The sequence below is a fragment of the Anabas testudineus genome, chromosome 19 (genome assembly GCF_900324465.2).
Source record: "Anabas testudineus chromosome 19, fAnaTes1.2, whole genome shotgun sequence".
In the NCBI taxonomy this organism is placed as follows: Eukaryota; Metazoa; Chordata; class Actinopteri; order Anabantiformes; family Anabantidae; genus Anabas; species Anabas testudineus.
In genome coordinates this window covers 7,734,241-7,755,661 of record NC_046628.1, presented here as the reverse complement: position 1 = coordinate 7,755,661, position 21,421 = coordinate 7,734,241, and the positions used below count along the sequence as shown (strand labels likewise).

General features: G+C 42.4%; 1 protein-coding gene across 1 annotated transcript; it reads left to right on the top strand.

The window, feature by feature from the left end:
• Nucleotides 1–279: 279 nt before the first annotated feature.
• si:ch211-183d21.3 (serine/threonine-protein kinase SBK1) lies at nucleotides 280–13,709 on the top strand. The gene is made up of 4 exons (XM_026351100.1): nucleotides 280–2,389; nucleotides 8,685–8,926; nucleotides 9,518–9,720; nucleotides 10,082–13,709. The coding sequence occupies exons 1-4, from the start codon at nucleotides 2,352–2,354 to the stop codon at nucleotides 10,907–10,909; spliced, it is 1,311 nt and encodes a 436-aa protein (XP_026206885.1). The 5' UTR covers nucleotides 280–2,351; the 3' UTR covers nucleotides 10,910–13,709.
• The last annotated feature ends 7,712 nt before the right edge of the window (nucleotides 13,710–21,421 follow it).

Sequence of the window (21,421 nt, the reverse complement as noted above, 5' to 3'; positions counted from 1 at the left end):
AGTACGAGAAAACAGTATGTAAACGATAAAAAGACCTTTTTGATTTGATGCCGACTATTGCTTTTAATTAGTTAATCACTAAATAGACTAGAATAGAATATTTTATTATTATATTATTTATTATAATAGTTTATTTTCAGAAACTGAACAACAAGGCTACCTTTCTGGAATATGGATTTGTATGTCAAGACTGACCATAAAAAGGCCATGACAAAATAAATACAAAATAAAAACTATGAGTTAGCAGAAGTGGCCAGGGTTATGAGAAGGTAATAGAGGATAAGTTGCTTTTTCTATTTGTGGACTGTAAAAAATTATGTGAAATGTCTCTCCTTTCTTTTTTCACCCAGTAGGTTTTTCTACCATTGAGAAGCAAGAAAGACTAAAGACTAGACTTCGCTGCCAGTCCACATTTCCTCTGCATTTCCTTCTTAATTCAATCATCAGTTGATTAAATAAAAGTATGATCTTAGTGTGTGACGTTCTAAAAAGCGCTTTTAAAGCCCCCTCTGCATTTGAATCCCTACATTTGTTCCCACCACTGCAGTGACACTGCAGTTTATTGGGCAACTAGGACACAAACTCTGCGCAACTCTGCATGAAGATAAATTTGAGAACAGAGTGAAAACAAGGCCAACCTTTATATGAAGGGGTGGAAAACTTGAGGTGACACATAAAAAGTAAAAACTAGGACGTGGATCTGGAATCGGAAAAAAAAGGAGAGAGGAGGAACAGGAGGAGCAGCCTTGCTCTATTTGCTCACAGCTGAGAGGTGTGTCTTCCTGGGGTGTTTGACCCTTGGTGCTCTCTGCTGTCAGTCCAAACTGCTTGACCTTCACTGTGATTTATGACAGCTCTGTTCCCGCAGTAACCAAGAGGAAACGGTCTCGGCTGTGCCAGACATCTGAACGTCTCAAAAAAGGCGCTGAAGATGCAGCCATTCAATATCCACCCATCTCCTAAGACCAAGAATAAAAGAGACAGCCCGTCCAATGGGTTTGTTTCAGGAAACATAAAGATCAAATTCCCCTATGGTGATGTTTCATTCTTCCAGATCCTGGACTGTTTAAAATATGTCCCTTAATGTTTTCAGACAAGAGCAAGACCTTATAAGTCACATTTTACAGACATTGTGGAAAAGAAAGTAGAAAAAAGAGGAAAGAGAGAGAAAGTGTTAGTAGGCCTACTTGATACTGAACATACATCGTGTGACTTCTGCAGTAAGTTCAAGATGGAAGAAATGAACGCAAACATTTTGTATAGGCACATTCACATACTTTAAATCCCAGTTTCCATCATTTCACCTCTCAGGCCACTGCTCAGTGATCTTTGATAATGATGCATCAAGGTTACCCCTTCATGTTGATGCTGTTTTCTCAGAGCAATCTGTTCTGCTTGGCAAACATGTCTGGCAGGATGCCTGTAGTTAAACATGTACAGTGAAGGGGAGCTGCTGGGGCAGCGAGTTAAATGACAGCGTTTCATCGATGGTGCTTGATAAGGACAGCTGGCAAAGTCACCGTGTGAAGTACTTGGGGCCATAAGCTGCTGAATTATGCAAGAGTGGAGAGATCCTTAAAAACATGAATCAAAAGCACAAGATGGTAGATGCACTGAAGTCGGAGGCTGCTTGAATCCAGGCGTCCAGGCACTAGGACCCAGGACACGTGAGCATATTAGTTTACCAGAGGGTGGAGACGGTGAACAATGAAGGAGCTGACTGGTAGGACCAGCAGAGAAGCAAACATCTGAGACCTGCCTCCACTCCAACCCAGAGTCCCGGTGGACAAAACAGACCGAGCAGCGGACAGAGACAGAAGGACGATGAAGTGAGTGAAGAAGGAGTGTGAACCTGCAGATTGATCTGTGCATGCTGCAGACTGTCCTGCGTGGATGTGAATGAATGGGTCCGCGTCAGTGTGTGTGGTGGTGAACTGGGTCATGCAGACCACTGGAGGAGCGAGAGATAAACATGCCCCCTGCTCGCGCTGTTTGGCAGGGTGAGATGGTGGGCGCTCAGAGGAGGGATCCCAGACTGTGTCCTCATCTCAGCATCCAGCAAATGATGCTGCTTTGATTCAATCCGCCTCCGAAAAACAAAGTCACAAACTGAAGAGCATCTTCCAGAAACAGGACGGGAATCATCTTTGCAAGAGGCGAAGCGCAGCGACGGGCCACCATCCGCTGTCTGTCATCCGCAAGGGGTTTGAGGTTCCTCCAAAGACATGCATGTTGTTGTTAAGCGCCCATAAGTGATCGACAACAAACCAAGAGAGCCTGTCCGTCAGCTTCCTGCAGACCCTCACAGGATCAGCGCGGAGCGGAGCGCAGCAGCTCTGCTCGCCGAGCGGATGCAGGACCATGGAGGAGAGAGACAGGTCGCCAGTAGGTGAGTGACACCTAGATGCACCCTTTAAACTTGAAGCTTTCTGTATAACATGCTGTGTCACTGATGCTTTTACAATTAATTCTGTTGTGATGATACCTTTATTTGTGTTGTCTGAACTTTGACCCACTCTCGACGCATAATATCCACATTAAGGTTAATATTATATAATATAAATTCACACAGTGGAAATGACTTAATGTGAGCTGTCAGCGTTATATACAATCAGGCTGCGATGAACTTCATTATTATTTCCATCTGCATCCGCGAATGCATGAATTAAAAGTCTGTGCCCTGGTCTGTGTATAGAAAGAAACAACACCAGCATCTACATACTTACATACTTATAGAAACCTTCATCAATCTGCAAATGTCGACTGCATATGCGGTATGATTACGTATATTTGAGTGGATGCTGTAATTCACATTCATATTTACATATATTGTATTCTTCTTATGTTTTTCATTTGACCTGCTACCTGATGTTAGTCTGTCAATTGTATTTAATCCAAGTACATAATGTTGTTTTTCTTATCTCATACTTTACATCTGAGCATTTACTTTTTTTTTACTTTATTCATGAAATTAATGTATTGGTACATTTGAATTTGAGAGAGAGTATGAATTTCAGTTTGATAGGTCAGTGAGAAGCGGGGACTGTGTCTGCACAGGATCACCATCAACTGTTAGTTTGTCTTGAAGTCAGTCGATTACATGATCTAGAAAAAAATAAAACAACAGAAAATGGCAATGTCCTCCTTAGCAGTGCCGTTACATCATTTCGCTACAGCCCCTGTTTAGACCCCATTTTACTGAGCTAATATTAGAGTCACATTTCCCCATGCATTTGACATCAAAGGGATGCAGGCTATCGCGTTTGGTACAAAGGAAAGGATGCTTTATTTCATCTTCGCCGGATTTGCCCAATCCTGCTGTCTCTCTCACTTTTTCTCATCACATGAAGCCTCGAAGCGCTTGAGACCACTGGATAGTGCTGGAGTTGGGCTTCGGTACAGTATGTTCAGTGGCTACCTTTTTTCAGGACATTGTTACGATGAGGGTGATGGTGACATTGATGGTGATTGACATCAGATTATTGATTATATCTTTGCAGTCCTATCCTAAGCCATAAACAGCCATATTGATAGAGTTCTGTTTTGTTTATGTTGATTCATCACTTTGCAATTTTAAAGCCATCCTTCATCAGCATTGAGCCTCATGTCGTTGCCCAAGCATTGACCAGAGCTAGTCTCCATTCTCAGTCACTCTTTGGATTTAACCTTGGGTTATCTTTTCCTGGGTCCCGGGTCATCCCGGCAGGGTGCCAGTGGCTGGCAAAGCTTTTGCTAAGTCCTTGGGGTATGTGACATACAGTGGAGAGAGAAGGAGGAATGATAGGAAGGGGAGTAGAGGCAAGATAAGTCAGGTGTGTTACACAGCCTTCAGTCCCAGTAGGGAGCCTCCATATGGGCTGCCGGGCACAGCCAAGAGCAAGTGATTTGTCAAAGTGAGTGTCCGTGGCCTGGGTCGCTGGTTCACCTATCACAGCGCAGCGGGAGCGTTCTTCAGCCATGTGTTGACACAGGTACTAAACCCAACAGCTTGCCAGCTCTGATGTTCTTTACTGCTGGGGAAAGTGATTTGAGTTTGTTTTTTTCTTATGCCCGAGCAGTGAACAGTCTCCTGACTGCAACTGGCTGTAACAAGGAAGCCCGTTTGGATTTTGACCAAATGAAACATTGTTTTGAAGTACAGATATATAATTAATTCATTCTAGCCGTCCACACTGAGACACCAAAGAGCCGGAAACAAAATTCTATACATGCCATCTGCATGTGCTTGTATGCACACAGCTGGTTTATTTAGAGACAGACACTGAGAGAAACCACATCAGTCACATCGTGTTTCATTCACTGGTTTCACTTTGACCCAGAGGCAAGGCACACTGGGCATTTTGACAGTAAATTGGACCGATCAGACCCATATTGACTCTTCTGCCGAGAGCAAAGCAACTAGCCCATTAGTAATGGAGAGAGGTAGAGATATGAGGCAGGCTCCACAATCTATTTATTTCTTTCATTGGTCCCTTGTTTACATTTTCAGGAATAGACGAGAGAAAGAGGAGACGAGTAAGTACGGTTGGACTAAAAACCACAAACACTGTTTGCTCATTCTGTGTTATATGGTATCAGAATCTATTTTAATTAGCCGAGTATGCAACCGTACAACGAGTGCGTTTCAGTGTTAGCCTCCCAAATGTGTATATATATATATATATATATATATATATATATATATATATATAAGGCAAGAATAGAATACAGAATAAAACACAACAAATACCAACAAGGCAAACCTTTTACAATGATAGATGGTGTGGTGATGACATGAATTTTCAGTGTACACAATGTACTTGCAATTAAGTGGGCGATGAGGTACATGAACTAAGCCTTAGTGCAGATTTGCATATCATATTGACTGATAAATACATTAGTTACAGCCTCGAATAGCTAAATTAACGTCTTACACATAACTCGCCTGATTCTGTCTTCATTTTTGAATCTCACCTACATGGAGACTATATGGGATAATCAGTGTCATGTTACAGTTCACTGCAGCTTTATCACTAATATAGTTTATAGTGGAGGGGAATCAACAGCTCACTGAATAGATTATTGTCATAATAATATGACAGATATGATGTCTTCATGGTCTCTCCCCAGTATCTGTCTGACCTTCTTCTGCCATAAACTCTGTCACGCTCTCTCAAGCCAGCAGATCTTTCACTTTTAGTTGTGCCTATGACAAAGAGGAAGCTTTAAGGTGATCATACTTTTTTGTGTCTGTATTATTTGTTTTATTTGTTATTTCATTTTTTTTTATTTTATGTATTTTATTTGTGCTCATGTTTGTGTACAGCACTCTCGCCTACTTTGGCCTAACTGTGTTGTTTTCAAGGTGCTTTACAAATAGAACTGGATTGGATTTGTCCATTTCCAGGTTCTGATTTCCAGAGTAATAAATTGTTAATGGTACTACTGTTAGTAGAGAATAGAAAAAGAACAATCTCCCACCATGCTATTGGCTCAGTGAAGTTTTATTTAACAAAAGTGCTGTGACATGACCACGTTAACATGGTGACAGCAGTGACAATGCTAACATGCTGATGTTTAGCAGGTTTACTGTTTACCATGTAAGATGATGATGATGGTAGTAGAAGAAAGTTAGGGATTAACATGTTACTACAGTTTATTCTGTAGGGGCCACAAATGTCTCATGCCATGTCACATTGCAGCTGACAAAGTAAAAGTTAGGGACCACAAAAATCAGTAGGATTGATCCTCAAGGGATGGTTTCCATCCTGAAGTTAATGACAATCTATCCAATAGTTCAAGAGATGTTTCAGTTGCAACCATAATAATAGACCTACTGACAGGCCGACAATATCAAGCCTTGAGGCACTTTGCTGGCACGGCTAAAATGAAACTTATCTTTGATAACACAAAAGGCAGGAGAAACTTTACTTCCTTGTAGATAAAGTCCCACCTGAAGTCCAGTAAGACTTAAACTCTAAGTGAAAGTGAAACACTCAGAGATCAGAGGCTAACTGGACAAGACACTCAGCAAGAACAACCCGGAGGCTATGCAGAGACAGTCAGTTACCAGAGGACTGGTTGCCAGTGGAGTCACAAGGTTCATCTCTTTTACAGCTAAGTGTTTATAGAAGAAAAGGTCAACTGCTTCTGCAGTTTAATCCCATGTGGGGACATGCGAAGTCAGCCACAACAGGCTTCAAAATCCGTTGCTCTGTTTTTTAGGGAGTAGAATTTGCCAATCTGGTTTTAAAAGAGAGTTAACCTGAGAATGAACTCATCTCTGTCTGAGACATTGCTAAATGGAGTGAGACTTATAATCTTTATTTGAGTGGAAATTAGTGGCTGGAAAATAAATTGTTGTTGCTGAACAATCTCCACTTTTTAAAAAATTAAGAAACCTTATATTCCAACAAACCTTGTTTTTCCAAGTGTCTTCTGTGGGTTTATCTTCTGATATATTTATCATCTACTGTCAAAGCATTCCTTTGCCACAATTAAAAGACTAAAGTGGCAAATATTAAAGTTAGTTGTGACAAAACCAATGCAAAAAAATAAACACAGCTGCTTAAGGATCTGTTTTTGAAGGGCTTACAGATGATTAACAATGAGTGGGACAGGCTCAAAAACCCACAGACGTTGTGTGTCTCAAGGCAAATCCTCATCTGTATGTGGAGCGTGCTGCTGTTACCTTGTTTTTAGCCACTTGAAAGGACAGGAGAGGAACAGAGGGCAGCATGGGAGATCAGTGGGGCATGTGGCTGCGGTCGAGCACGAATGCTGAGTTGTGCAGAGGCTCACAGCTGCTCCCTCTCCAAGATAGGAACACAAAGAACCTTTGATAGAGTGTCACTGTGCGACTGATAAACCGACCCCTCCAAATGCACACACACGCACAATCATCTGCCAGAAATCACACAACTTCATCGCCACACCTCCGAGGTCCCACGCTGCAGTTTCTCGTTCACATTTACAGCAACGCTGCAGATGCAGACAGCGCCGTCTCCCAACTGCTCATCACATTTCAGGACTCTTAATTCAGTTCTGCAAAGGAAATGAGTGCACAACATGGGGGGGGGGGGGGGGTGCATTTGTCTTAGTGAGAGCTGAGTAATGTGATTAAGATCCATGGTGGAGTGCGGCATATTCTGCCTGTGGAGATGACTGGAATCCAGTTTCAGTAAACAAGCCTTCCCTACTCTCTGCCTTCTTCTGATAAAGACTATGGGGCTATGCAGGGTGGGCGGTCAGAGGAAATGTGCTTCCAGTCTGTCTATCTGTCCTGTTTAAATGTTTAATCACCAAACTTGGACCACAGACTGGTCTGGATAGGGATCAACTTTTCTGTTGACTCGCTTAAGGCTGTACAGTGGGCACGTTTGACAAAATCAAGAAGCAAGTGTGATCTACAGACATACATACAGAACACAGGGCACAATTTATTTTTCTATTTGCAGTTTTTTCTTTTTTCTTTTTCTTATTCGACAAAGAACGCTGAGCCAAGAACACAAGGCTGCAAATGGTCACATTCTATTTTAGTTTTCACTGTCTAATAGTTATATTTATCACAGTCTTCCCACAAGGAACCTCAACACCTTTACAAAGTCGGAACAATACTTCCTGCACCATATTTGTGCATTAGATACTGCGCATAATTTAGTATTTTCTTTCAACATCGACTCAGGCACACTCGTTTGATTTCGGCCTAGGTTAAACCTCGGCTTGTTGCTCAGTGGTGGCTGTTTCTCAGTGGTGCTGAGAAACAGGCTCCAGGGAGAGAAGAACAAAGAGCAAAGCAGTTGCCGTTGAATGATGGATGAAAAAGACCATCAGCAAAATTGGTGCCTCTTAGTGTATGTGTGTGCGCACGCTGTGCGCAGTTGGACAATTAAATTTGATTGTGTTTGTAGGGAGAGGGGTTGAGGAGAGGCAGAGACAATGGGTGAGATCATTAGTGCGATCTGCTTCATTTCATCAAAAGGTCTATTTTGACCGGTTTGATAAATAGGTTTAGTTTCCTGTACTTACCATTTGCTCAATCACTCTAACAGAGACTCACATCTAGAGTCGCTCAGCTCCGACTTCTAATATTTTGTATAGTTGGTACATTTAGTATTACTGACTCGTTTTGAACCTGCAATTAAGAACAGCTTTATTTTAGACCTTTTTCAAACTTGGAGATTCTTAAAAACAAGCTAGAATTTTTCTGTGGCAGTTTGTTTTGGGTTTTTTTCCATCAGCTTCAGCAATATTAATATATATGAGTGGTCATAGATGGCCTATAGTATACCATATCAGCATGTATACACCTGAAAGCTGTCAGTTGTTTCCATTAGTTTCCATTTATTAGTCTTTCTACCTGGTTGTATTGATTTTCCCATCGCTGTCTGCCAGTAAGTGCTGTCTGAGACCAGCTATATCTGAAAGCTGGCAAGAGTGATCTACAGGGACAGCAGGACGTCCAATACATTTACTGAAAGCACTTCCCTTGTTGATGCCTTCGCTGAATTGATTGTATGGAAATGAAGGTCTGTTAGAGCCTTCCTGATTTAACCGACTTCTGGGACATGCTGTACCTACAAAAATATTCACCAGCTAACATATAGGTGCTAAAAAGCCTTCTATCATAAACACATTCATGCATAAAAGTCATATACCATCATCACAACAGAATACAACCTGACTGTTCTCTCCTCTTTATTTAGTCTGCCCCACAGCGTCAAGGCGAGCCTGTCTCTTTCTCCATCTGGGCCGGGGCGGGTGGGCAGCGGCGGGGGTTCACCTACCTCCAAAATGGGCTACTGCGGAGGGGTGCCTGTGGAGGACATGCAGGCACTGGCCATCACCTCTCTGTCAGCAGCAGATGTAGCCAAACAGTATGAGCACATCCGCGAGTTGGGGAAGGGCACGTACGGCAAGGTGGACCTGGTGGCGCACCGAACACAGGGTGAGTTGGTTGAGAGGGGTTAGAAATCCTAATAAAGCATAAATATAAAACATATTTAGGAAAGCAGAATGTTCTGATCTCGTTGTGCCACCATGCCTCACAGCTGAGGATAACCAGTTAAGGAAAATCGGTGCTTCATTAAGCCTCAAGACCAAGAACTTAGCTACAGCACAGTTAAAAAGCTTTGTCAAAGATTTGTTAGGTCTACCATTTAATCCAAGATGAGGGACAACTTGGTCTGAAAGCAGTAATAACAAAACACTGTAAAGTAGTGCAGCGTGATGCTGAGAGGCTGAGAAAGCATCTGAGATTAGAAGTGTTGCATGTGCACTTAGGAGCTTTTGTGTTTCTTCAGCGGTGATTAGGAACAGCTGGTTGAGAACAGCTGGTTGCATGTGAGTAACAGAGGTGAGCTTCATTCATGGTATGTGTTTATATGAATGAATGTAGCAGCTGTTACAGGGTTGGGCATCAGGCAACGCTTTCAAACTCACTTTGAGTGCCTTCAGGACAATGCTTGGAGGATTTTTGAATGGCAAAATATTGGTTAATACTCATGTATGACATGATGTTTATATCTCGTTTTTGTAGGCACCAAAATGGCGCTGAAATTTGTTACCAAGAACAAGACGAAGCTGAAGAGTTTCCTGCGAGAATACAGTCTGACGGGCTCACTTAGCTGCAGCCCTTTCATCATCAAAGTCCTGGACGTGCTTTTTGAGACAGAGGACAGCTATGTGTTTGGACAAGAATATGCCCCCGCTGGGGACCTTTTTGACATCATTCCGCCACAGGTAACGCCGTTATCCTTCCTTCCACCAATCACCATCCTCATTCAGCCAGAGCTGCTCCAATCAGCTGCCATGTTCAGTCACAGCGGTTTTAACAAGCTCTCTCGGGATTGGAGCCTTGTCTTCATCCTCATTTTGCTTTAGTGCTGTTCCAGTTGATTTGCTGGAAGTGTTTGACTTCGAGATTCTTCAAAAGACTCGTTAAAATGGCTGCAAATGAACTCAAAACTGAGAATCTAGTTTCAGTTTTTCTTTTTATATCAATTGTTATATCATTACCTCTTGTTTTCAACAATATTGTAACATGCTCATTGCACAATCTTTTGTATTTTTTCTCCTGCCCTCCTCTCTGTCTTCCTCTCAGGTGGGCTTGCCAGAGGAAATGGTCAAACGCTGCATGCAACAACTGGGATTGGCCCTGGACTTTATGCACAGCAAAAATTTGGTACATCGGGATGTCAAACCTGAGAATGTGCTCTTGTTTGACCGCGAATGTCGCCGCATCAAGCTGGCTGACTTTGGCATGACCCGGCGTGTAGGCTGCCGTGTGAAACGAGTGAGTGGTACCATCCCTTACACTGCACCAGAGGTGTGTCGGGCCAGCCGTACAGAGGGATTCCTCGTGACCACCAGTCTGGATGTGTGGGCTTTCGGTGTTCTGGTTTTCTGTATGCTGACGGGCAATTTCCCCTGGGAGGCAGCGCTGCCAGCCGACGCCTTCTACGAAGAGTTTCGGCGCTGGCAGAAAGCAGGATGTCCTGTGGGGACATATCCATCTCAGTGGCGCCGCTTCACTGATGATGCCTTGCGCATGTTTCAGAGGCTGCTTGCTGCTGAGCCAGAAAAGCGCTGCGGAGTCAAGGACGTCTTCTGCTTTGTCAAGTACGAGCTGGTGAGTGAGCTCAGGCGCAGAGCATCTTGTCGAGCCAAGAGGGGTGAGAGGTCAAGCTCGGGCGTGTGTACTGGCAGTTGCACTTCCTCTTCTTCCTCCACTTCAGCACGTTCCTCCCACAGGCACCCTGAGCCCTCCACCCCTCCAGGAACATCCTGCCTGCGCCCAGCACCACTCAAGCGCAGTGTCCTCTCAGACCCATTGTCTCCTAGAGAAGAGTCTGGACAGCACCAGTCCCCAGGCCGGGACAAGAACAAAAGCCAGATGGTGATGGCAACTGCCATCGAAATCTGTGTGTGACCACACTAATGTGAGCACTGGAGACTAGATCGCTTTTCACAGTAATAACAAGCTGCGAAGAGGTGTTAATGACTACCATAGAGACTCCAGTGAAAGAGGAAATGTACTTTAACCATGAAAGAGAATCTCAGGATCACATTCACAACTATGGAAATGGACGTCGTCGATCGGCGGTACACACTTGGACAACTCTCCACTGGCACATGGCGTTTAGGTTTTGATTTGTGACCAAAGACTGCTTCCCAAGCTGAGTAGCCATTTAGGAAGCATTTCACAGAGGATGCTCCTTCTCTCAGCAACTCATTCTACCATCCAGACATTTTTGCTTTTTGTCCATACACTGTGTTGGTGCTAATGATTCTATAGATGCTCCATAAAAATGGATTTTGTCTTTCCTCTCTCCTCACTCTACCGAATCTGTCTTTACTTTAGCGTTTATTTCGCTCTGAACCTAAGCTCCAGGGAGGCCAGGCCTAATCTGATAACGTGATGCTGTCAGTCAGAGGCCAGTGATCTGAGGGCAATCTACACAACTACATTCACCGCCATTTCTCAGACTTCCTGCCAACTTCCAGTGCATAAAATTAGTCATAGATTGTTTTCAACAGAAAGTGTTATGAAGAGAAGAAGAAAATAAATCTTTAATGTAGCAATTTGTGTGAGACGTCTTTTCATGTAGGTGTCTAGACTGACAGGCAGATTCTCAGTGATAGGCACCCCCTCAGGACACTTCAGTGGGTCACTTCCTGTTTTATTATTAATGGAAATCCATTGACTGGCTGGAGGGAACATTTGCCACTTCTGAAGTGCACTCAATGAGATTCATTTCCAGTGAAAACAGAATACAGGGACTGTGCATTTTCTGATAGAACAAGGTGGCAAACAAAGAAGAGGAGAAGAAATGTCTTTCTTATTGTTTCTTTTGTACCTGTTGTGCGTGTTTGGAGGTGTATGTGTGTGTTTCAAACGCTAAAGCACAAGAATTTTGTAAAGGAGGAGCGCTCTTAGAGACAATTATGACTTTATATTGTAAATAATTTGATATTTCTAGGAGTGAACCATAATATCAGGTAGTCCAACTATGTAGCTATACTAATTTTCTACAATGGGGAAAAGGGTTTTAGGGGTTTTACAGTAACTGCTGGGGAAATTCACTATATGTAGCGACAAAATAGAGTGTACAGTCTATCGTAACAAATTAAATATATAGAAACATGCTCCATATATCATGGTACCGTAGCAGCTACTGTTCTTTTTTATTTTTATTGAACATACTTCTCTCATCTCTCGATTTTTCCTGTCACCATTAGCTTATCCAGAGCAACACTGATTTTCAAACATCGCGTTTCCTGGTTGTCAGAGAGAACAGCCCATTCTGTCTTCATTTAGCCAGTTAGACGTAAGGGCTGCTGTACAGGTCCACAGCTTACAGTCATTTTCCTGTATCAATAAAGTGTTTGATTAACAGGATGCAACAGTAAACACACAATCCGGACTGCTCACCATATGTTGTTGCACCCTCAGTGCTCACCTTTAATTGAATCTTCCCGTCTCTCTCTGGGAAATCATCCAAATATATCACTGAAATAGAGTCCAGGTGTTTATTGAGGGATGACCTCTGTGTCGGCCATTGATGTTACGTGAGCTGTTGATTGATCGTGACCAGTGCACAGCTACAGCTACAGCTTCCAAAGAGATACTGCCAATCATGACAGCACCTACAAAGCACAGCATGTTCTGTGTGAATGCTTCAGTGGGTGCTCATTACCATTATTTTTCTTGCTAGAATTGCATTATTGTTATGTCAGTCAGGTGTGTGTGTGTGTGAGTGTGTGTGTGAGTGCTTTTCTTATTTCCCTGCTCCTCCCCTGACAGCCCATCAACTGTGTCGCCATAGTGACAGTGCCGGAGTTCCTCCGGTTCAGCTTCTGTCCTCCTCTCGAACATCTAGTCTAATTGAGCCCAGGTGAAATAACTGGTCGCCAAATCCCTCTTCAGTCATCTACAGCTCCTTGTGACAGTTGCTTAGCTTATTATTCCGGATGACAGATTCCTGCAGATACACATTTTCCTGTATTTTATGAGCCGGTTCACAAACCAAAGTCTTTATTCAGGCATCAGACGATATCAGTGCTGTTGATGGTCCTTATCATTTTCTTTGTCTTTTTCCATCTTGATTCTGCAAGAGAGGTTTGATACGCAGAGGGATTGTTGTATGCTGTAATGGTGTCTACCTCAGAAGATTTGACAAAAGGTAATCTGTCGGTAGATTGTAGTGGATTGTGAATCAGCTATGGCCACTGCTACATCTGTGTGATAGTGTAGAAACAAGTAGAGTAGAAAAGGACAAGGATTAGATGGACCTTAAACATAACATAATGCTACATATCATAACATAACATAACATAACAAATTCATTATATGACCCAACATAACAAGACCCAACTTCATGTAACTCAACATATACATATATATAGATATATATATATATACATATACACCCCAGTTTAAGTGACTCTGTCTTATGATGTCAGATGTACGTCCTAGGCACTAGTATCATTAGATTACTAATGTTTCTCATGGACTGTTATGACAGGAATTGTCAAGTTTAATGATGAGGTGTCAAATAATATAACGTTTTATTGAAGCTCTAGAGAGTAGCCTTCCCATTTACGTTGATCCAGCGATCAAACTGTATCTGTAATCTAATGTAAATACCGTACAAATCGTGTCTTTAACAAAATGAAAGAAATTGAAAAAAAAAATGTTAATATATGTTGAAATAAATTTATGCACCACATCCAGTGACTCCTTTGTGTTTTTGTGGGTAGTGAGAAACATTACGGTTTTTATGCCCTTGTGAGCAAAGCTAATTCAGCACGGCTTTATACAGTATATGCCCCTCAGAGTGCCCATTAGATGAAGGTCAACTTGAATCACATGTGATTTCCCAAGGCTTTGGTCTGCCTTGCCAGTGAGCCCCCAGACCGCTTTAATATGGTGACTTCTTTCTGAAAGTCCAATTAACACATCTGCAGATATGAGTTATCTCCCGCCCTCAAAGAGCAAATGAGTTCAAAGGCAGTTGGAATATGGCACTGAATATGAGAACAGTTATCCACTGCCTCATCTCAGTGCATCTCATCTGTTGTGTCTGAGTGAAATTTGCTTTTTTGTTGTTTTATTTTTTATCAGACTGAGTTTGGTCAGTGGTTGTATGCTGTGGAGTATCTGCCGCTGAGGAAAGCTAATTAGTTCAGACAGTGCAAGAGGAAGGAAAGGTCAACCATGACACGCAGGTTTGTGTGGTGAGTGGAGACCTGTCTTTTGTGATAGCCCGGTCTCTGGCCTTAAAGGGCTAGAGAAACCAGGTGGCAGTGAGTGCTAATTGTGTTCGTTCCAATGCTCACCTGAAAAGATGGGAGAAGCGATAAAGGTGGAGGTATCTCACACGGCTGGATAAAGTCAAACTGGAAAATGTGTTTTTTTTTTCCTCCTCAGGCTGAACTGACCCCACGAACATCCGGCAACGCTGGATTATTCCTCAGCTGCAGCTTTTAAAGACCGTGAGCTAAACCAAATTGATTCCAGGGACTGGAGGAAACTGGGTGTTAAGCTTTCAGTAGGTGGTCCAGGAGCGTGGACAGCTAGGAAAATGATCTCTCTGGATGCAGCTGTCTCCATGAGTTAAATCCAAGTGTTAAATCCTCCACATTTCAGCTCTCTCAGCAAGGTCTATTGTTGGTAACATGAGGTGACTGTGTGTGTATCTCAACTGTCAGTTGCCAGGTTCCACCATGATCTGTGCAATGTAATTTGGATAAATATGACAACATTTCAAGTAAGTGCCAGTTGAACCCTCCCAGAAATACATACTTATACTCTCAGCTTGATGTTATCGTAGCATGAAATGTTTGACAGAAAAAAAAAGAGACCGTCAAATCGTTGGAGCTTCGCCGGGATGTTAAAATGAAAGGGAACTGAAGGAAAAATAAATCACCCAGGTGTGCTTGCAGCATAGACTCCACAAGCTGAACGGTTTAACATTTTAAATACGTTTCTAATGAAGGTGGTAAAAGTTGTTTGTATCCTTTAAACCTGGAAATAAAGAGCACAAACATCCGGTTGCACCAACACCACTAACTACTTGAATGTGCTGTGCAGTATATGTTTTCCACGGCTCTTTCACAGATGAAAACAAGGACAGAACTGAGCAAACGGAGGTCACAGACATGAAATGACTCAACATTCCTGTCCTTCTGTTAAACAATAAAGTGCTTAACTGTGTCTTTACATAAACCACCTACTGCGGTTTTCTTCAGTGGAAATTCAGCTGTGGGCAAACAAGTGTTCATCTGGAGGTTGTATGCATAGTAAACAAAGGAAGGTGATATTTTTAAGATTTCGAAGTTGCAGACTGCAGAGTAATGTTATTTTCTGCTCGTTTTAACACCACAGGGACCATACTGTACAGTATTATACCTCCTCTTCCTGACTCTGCACCTACAGATGACTCACGCTGAATCTGATAGATGCACCGTGAACTATTCCTCTGTTGCTGATGTGTTTTGTGAAACAGCTGCAAGCATGGCACTGAAAACGTAGGCAAAGAGAGAGATTTGAAAGTCAGAAACTACTGACAGCGATCTCAGCAGGGGTGCGCTGTAAAAGGATGTTCCCCGCTCCCTCAAATCTAGACTCGGGTGTCATGTGAAATAGAGCCTGATCACAGCTGTAGAGCTGGGAAGAAAATAGGAAAGACAGGAAAAGAATGTCAGAGGAGAGAGAAGAGAGAGCGGCGCGAGCGGGAGGGGACGTGTCAAGTGGGACAAATGTGTTTGTGTGTGCTGGGAAAGGAGTCGCACAAGGACAAGTAATGTACATCCAGTGCACAGGAGTCATTAAAACAACCTTGTTCCTCCTACATTTGTGCTGTTGTTCGGTCGCTGCAAACCTATTTATGTGTACTGTACTGTATATGTGTTGCCTGAGGTATGCCACTAGATTTTGTCAGTGCTAGACATAAACTCTCAGACAGTGTGTGGTCGTCTGCCACCATTGCCATAGCAACTGAGATGATCCAAGTTTAGACGAGCTCTGAAATGTTCTCCTTGTTTCAGAAGCCAGCACTACATCCCTTGCTGCGAAGGTATTGTTTGACCACTTGCTGATTAATATAGAGCTGAAACATTTTGTTCTTTGAATTTGAGTGGGCGCTCTGTTTCAGCTACAGATTTCCTGTTAAGGAGGTCAGCTGTTTGTGCTGAATCCTATCATTTCTAAACTTCACTTCAGTCCGGGTACAGGGTCGGTGTAGTACTGTACAGTATCTGCATATTACAGGATGTGCCGACTGTTCAGTATGAGATTCTACCAAAAGTCACACTCCAGACAAAAGTATTTATTTTTAAAACGGTCACATAATAAAATTGCCCCATAGATTTTATTCGGATCCGGTGATACCTACAGTCTGATGCCCAATCAACTTCCAACAACCTTTGATCACATTGATTGTTAATGTTTAAACATTATATATTATAATATTTTTGGCGACCTCTGTATTGATTTGTATATTGTACTTGAGTACAGTACTTGAGTAAATGTACTTTATTCTGTAGTTATCTGCCACGGCTGTTGATTACAACATTAATTAACAACTCAGATGGTTACAAACTCTTTCCTGCCTAAATTCAGAAGTCACAGTTTTTTGTTGGAACACCAAACTCCAACCAAATCACTTCATATTTACATTCATATTCATACCAACACCGCCCTGGGCACAAATTCTCCCTGCATTTTGAAGTCTCACTGTCTGCTGCTGGCTGCCACGAGACCCGCGTGCACCACCCACCAACATCTGTCATCTCCCATGCTTGATTTCTTCCAGGTCTTCACCTTCAGCCTGAGGGATGAATCTACCACACTGTCATATATTAGCAAAACATAACACAATAATACTTTTCTATGCACCTGACAGCTTTTTGATGTGTAAGTGAAACTTTAAGTTGAATAACAGAAGGAAGAGCAGAACTAAATATGAAAAACCACACCAGCTACACACGGTGCATATGTTATTATGTTCTTTTTGAAGGATATTTTATAAGTACATTTATTAATGTAGTGGTGGCCTGAAGGTTAGAGAAGCATACATGATACTGGAAGGGACGAGTTAAGGGACAGTCTCATCAACACCACTGTTTGGAACTTGAGCCCCTCGACCCTGAGTGCTCAAACACGTCAGACTGTGGTTGTTCTGGGTTAGAATGAGTGAATGAGTGTGAAATAAAGGTTAGAAAAATCTGTATTTTTACTGAAACGTCTACAAGCCATAGAAAAAAAAATGCAATAAAGTAAAGAAAAGCAAACCACTGGGTCCAGCGAGGCAGAGGGAGAAATGATGTACCGTGTCTGCTTCTGGGGAAGATTTTTGCAGTGAATGATCGCTGAAGGTGTGATGTTTTATACCTACCTTATCATTCCCCCTATCCCATCCCCCTGTGAAATGCAGGGCTAAGGGCTCTCCAGGGCTTTTCTAAGTCACATTGTTTGTTTCTCACTTTAGCTCACACACTGGATAAACAGCTGGAGGAACGTTGCAGCGATTTCCCCCCAAAATTTCTTTGACAAACATTTTAATAAATTCTAAAATCTATTTCTTTTAGCATTGTAGCATAAGACACCAAAACAATCTAAGCAACTTGAGGTGTGTACATCTCCCCTTTCAACAGAATTAAATATCTTTGGGAGAATTTTGTATTTTACGTATTGTAATTTTCCTCCTTCATTCACTGAATTAGTTCTTTATCAACAAAGGGAGAAGGTAAACTGCTCAGCTCATTTTGGAGGTCAGCTCTGGTGATATGAAGACAGACATGCCAAAACACAACATAATTATTAATCATGAACCATTTTTCTTGCCTGTAAACAGCACAACTCCCCTTTGGATTGCAGTAGACAGCGGCATCGTTTGCATGTCATTGTCACCGTGTAAATTGCAAAGACCCCTGGGATGCTGCTCAAGCGCTTTTCATAATCAGTGTCGTTACTTTCAATTATCTACTAATGAGTTTCGGTAACAAGTGGGGAAACAAGAAGTGCAGCTGTGACAGAAGAATTACAGCTAGCAGCTCGGCAGAGATGCTTCATGTCCACCACAATACCCCGATAGCAGGAAAGCAGCCTGCCTCATGAAGCTGGACATAGAATATGATGCCCTGCATTGTCTTAGCAGGATAATTTAAATTACTTCTCACTTAGCCAAGAGTAACAGACATTGCTAATATCCCCCGATTACACACAGTTTAGAGCAAGATGTACTTTCTCTTAGGAAACCAATACTTGAGCTGGCCGGCTCAATACCTGTGACATTTAACAACAAACCATATGGTAGGGAACACTTCCCATCAATGCTTTAATTTGCAGCTTTGTTCAGTAACTACCATCCAGCCAGTCTCTCAGTTACTGTGAGGTGTATTACAGACACCTGCTGGGACATGGATTTTGTATTATTTCTGTTGGGGAGGGTTGTCCCCCTCGGAGAGGTTCGACTTGTCGCATGCTGTGGTAAAAGAGCACTGGAACACAGCGTGGCTGCGAGTTTACCTGCGGCGAGTAAACACCACAGAAATGTGGGCTGCCTCACCACAATCAGCCTGTAGCATCTCTCGTGGTTCTTTGTTCTTTTTTGTTTTTGTTTTTTTCATCAGGACACAAGAAATCTAATTTCACACAGTGACATTTAATGACAAACAACTCTCTAATTTCTTTAAATTTGTTTGATTTCCTTTTATATGCCGTCTTCTGCAGGACAGACAACACAAGAAAACTATGGCAATGTACTTTCTGCTGAATTTCAGTGGGGTCTCCCTCCCTTTTCACCATTTCATATATACAAACAATGGATTAATTAGTTGAGAAAATCAGCTTTTGATTGTGAATAATTCAATCATATAAGTGTGCCTCTTTAAACCGAGCACCATTTGTTCTCCTTGTTAAAATTCTTTGTGTCATAGCTGGCCAGTAATTTCATTTGTACCTGCTCCATAATTTACCTTATACCTAAAAATGTTCTCTATGTTATTTCTATGTATTTAAAAGTAACATTTTAATCACACTGACATTTAAATATGTCTGGTAAAATACAGCTGAAACATTTTTTTTAACCTAAATAACAGATAAAAAGATTTGCCCAGTGCCCAGAGCAGGCTTCTTCATAAACTGCAGCCATCTTGTGTATCACAGTGTTAGTGTTGCCTGAAGCTGCAGTGAATCAAAGAACTAAGCTGCAGTGATCTGGACGGTAAAAGCAAGTCGGTCCTCTCTGTAAGGACACATTTAGCTGGTTGGCCTCCTTTTCTCACCCTGTGTCTGCTACCATATATCCTGTCCCTGCAGTTTTTCAACACTGCTATCTAGTTGATGAAGCTTGGTGCCCTGCTGCACTGACAGCTAATGAAAAAACTTCAGCTCTGACGTCACAGGGTAGACTTACTCACCTCGACACCCATGGCACCACCAGCACCCGTGGATGGACGTGAACCTGCGAAGGCACTTTCCTGCCTGTAACACATAATTCAGCCGGCAGTGACCCAGCACAGCACTCAGTCGCTGCCGGTGAAAGAATCTATTTCAGTTCCTGTGTGACACACTTATGGAAGAGGATTAGAGCCAGGAGAGACAGTGTTGGAATTTCATGAATCTGAATTTGTCAGAGTCATATTTAGTGGATCAATTTAACAAAGATGAATTTTAAAACTCACTTGATAAAGCACAGCCTGGAGTCAAAACACAGGCTTAAGCATTTCTAATTCGGTTTATTTAAATTAAGTTGCACTGATACTTAAATGATAGGACCAGTGGATTTCTATATTTTCTGAAATGTGTCATCTCCCTGTGATGTCTGTAAATCCAAGGCTAAGAAGGGCCATCACCATCTGCAGTCTGAGGAGTCAAGGTAGTGATGACGTGATGGTCGTGCACCTATAATACACAGAATAGGCACAGTGAGTAGAGATCAAACACTTCATGTGTATTGAAAAATTGCTTGTCTGATCTTTAATAAATGGCTAATGATGTCAGGAGGTAAATCTCTTATGCTAGAAGGGCTTCCTAAAGCTAAGTTTGGAATGTACATACAAAAGAAATGATCCATCCCTTCTTATAGACATAATAACAGTGCTACAAATGCATGAGCTCCACTGATCCAAGTCATCAGTAATAACAACGCAATAACAAAACATAATAGGACATAATTTGCTGCAGCACTCCCTACAGTGCAGTGCCGCAGAGGTGGACTGGAGATGAAGCCAGACTCACTTATGGGGCTGAAAATAACTATGAACTGAAAAAGTTAGAGGTATGTTTATGTGCCACAGGTTGAGAAGTGAATGAGTCAGACTGCATGCTCCTGTGAATGAACCTAAGATGTGAATCACACTCACCGAGTTCACGGCGGATGAGGCCGCGGCTCTCGAAATCATTTCTCTCACCTTGAGATCTCTGTGTCGTTGCATGTGAAGCTGAGACAACCTGTGGCCGGGGTGACAACACACACGCCTTTTGGTTTGCAAGTGGAGAACTTCATTGCACTGTGTCGCTCTGCATCTGGTGTAAACACACGCCTGTGTTGCCAGGGTAATCTCAATTCATCGCCATGGCGGGTAACAGGATATGACTGGATGCTTGGTGTTTGTCATTAAAACAAGTTTTATGAAGCAAACAGGAACCCCACTGAGAGAGCCATCCACTTCCTGTAACAGATAATACCTCATGAAAAAAGATGAGATGCTTTGGAAAACCGGCAGCTTGGATGATTTTTTTTATTTGGCTCTGAGATTGCCAATCTATTTGTGTGTGTGTGTGTGTGTGTGTGTGTGTGTGTGTGTTGTTAAAAGACAAAAACGATTTGACTTTTCAAAGCAGTAGAAGAGAGAAACAATATCTCTATCCAATTGTCTACAAAGATTCTCAGTCACCCAGCTTGTGGGATCTAAAAAGTAGTGTTCAAAGTGAACTGGGCTGATGTTTCACCTCTTTCCCATAAGGCTTCAACAGTTCTTGTTCCACCTGGGCTCCATATGTGTCCTGAAACAAAGTCTGAACGACTGTGAAACTGTCTAAGAACAAAGAACAGCATTGGTGACAGATTATGCCTTAGGGGGCCTCTTCTTACAGAGGGTTTGGTCCAGTTTGACACGCGCAGCTTCCTGTACGCCACGCCCGTGCCACCTGTCTTCAGTGGAGTGCGCTGAGCCTTGTCCTGAGGAGCTGACACTCTTTGTGTTGTGTCTCGTGTTTGTGAAGCTTTGTGGTCAGTCAGTTTAGCTGTTTATGATAAATTACTCAACCTTCAAGCAAATTATTCACAGCCCACTCTAAAGATCCCAAAAGACAAATTAAAAGGCATTGTGAAATGTAGCCGTGCACTCAAATTCTGCATTCGTTTTGTAATTTCCTACACTAACTTTCCTCCCTCCTAATGAGAATGTGGCTTTCACCTATTGATCTCTTGGC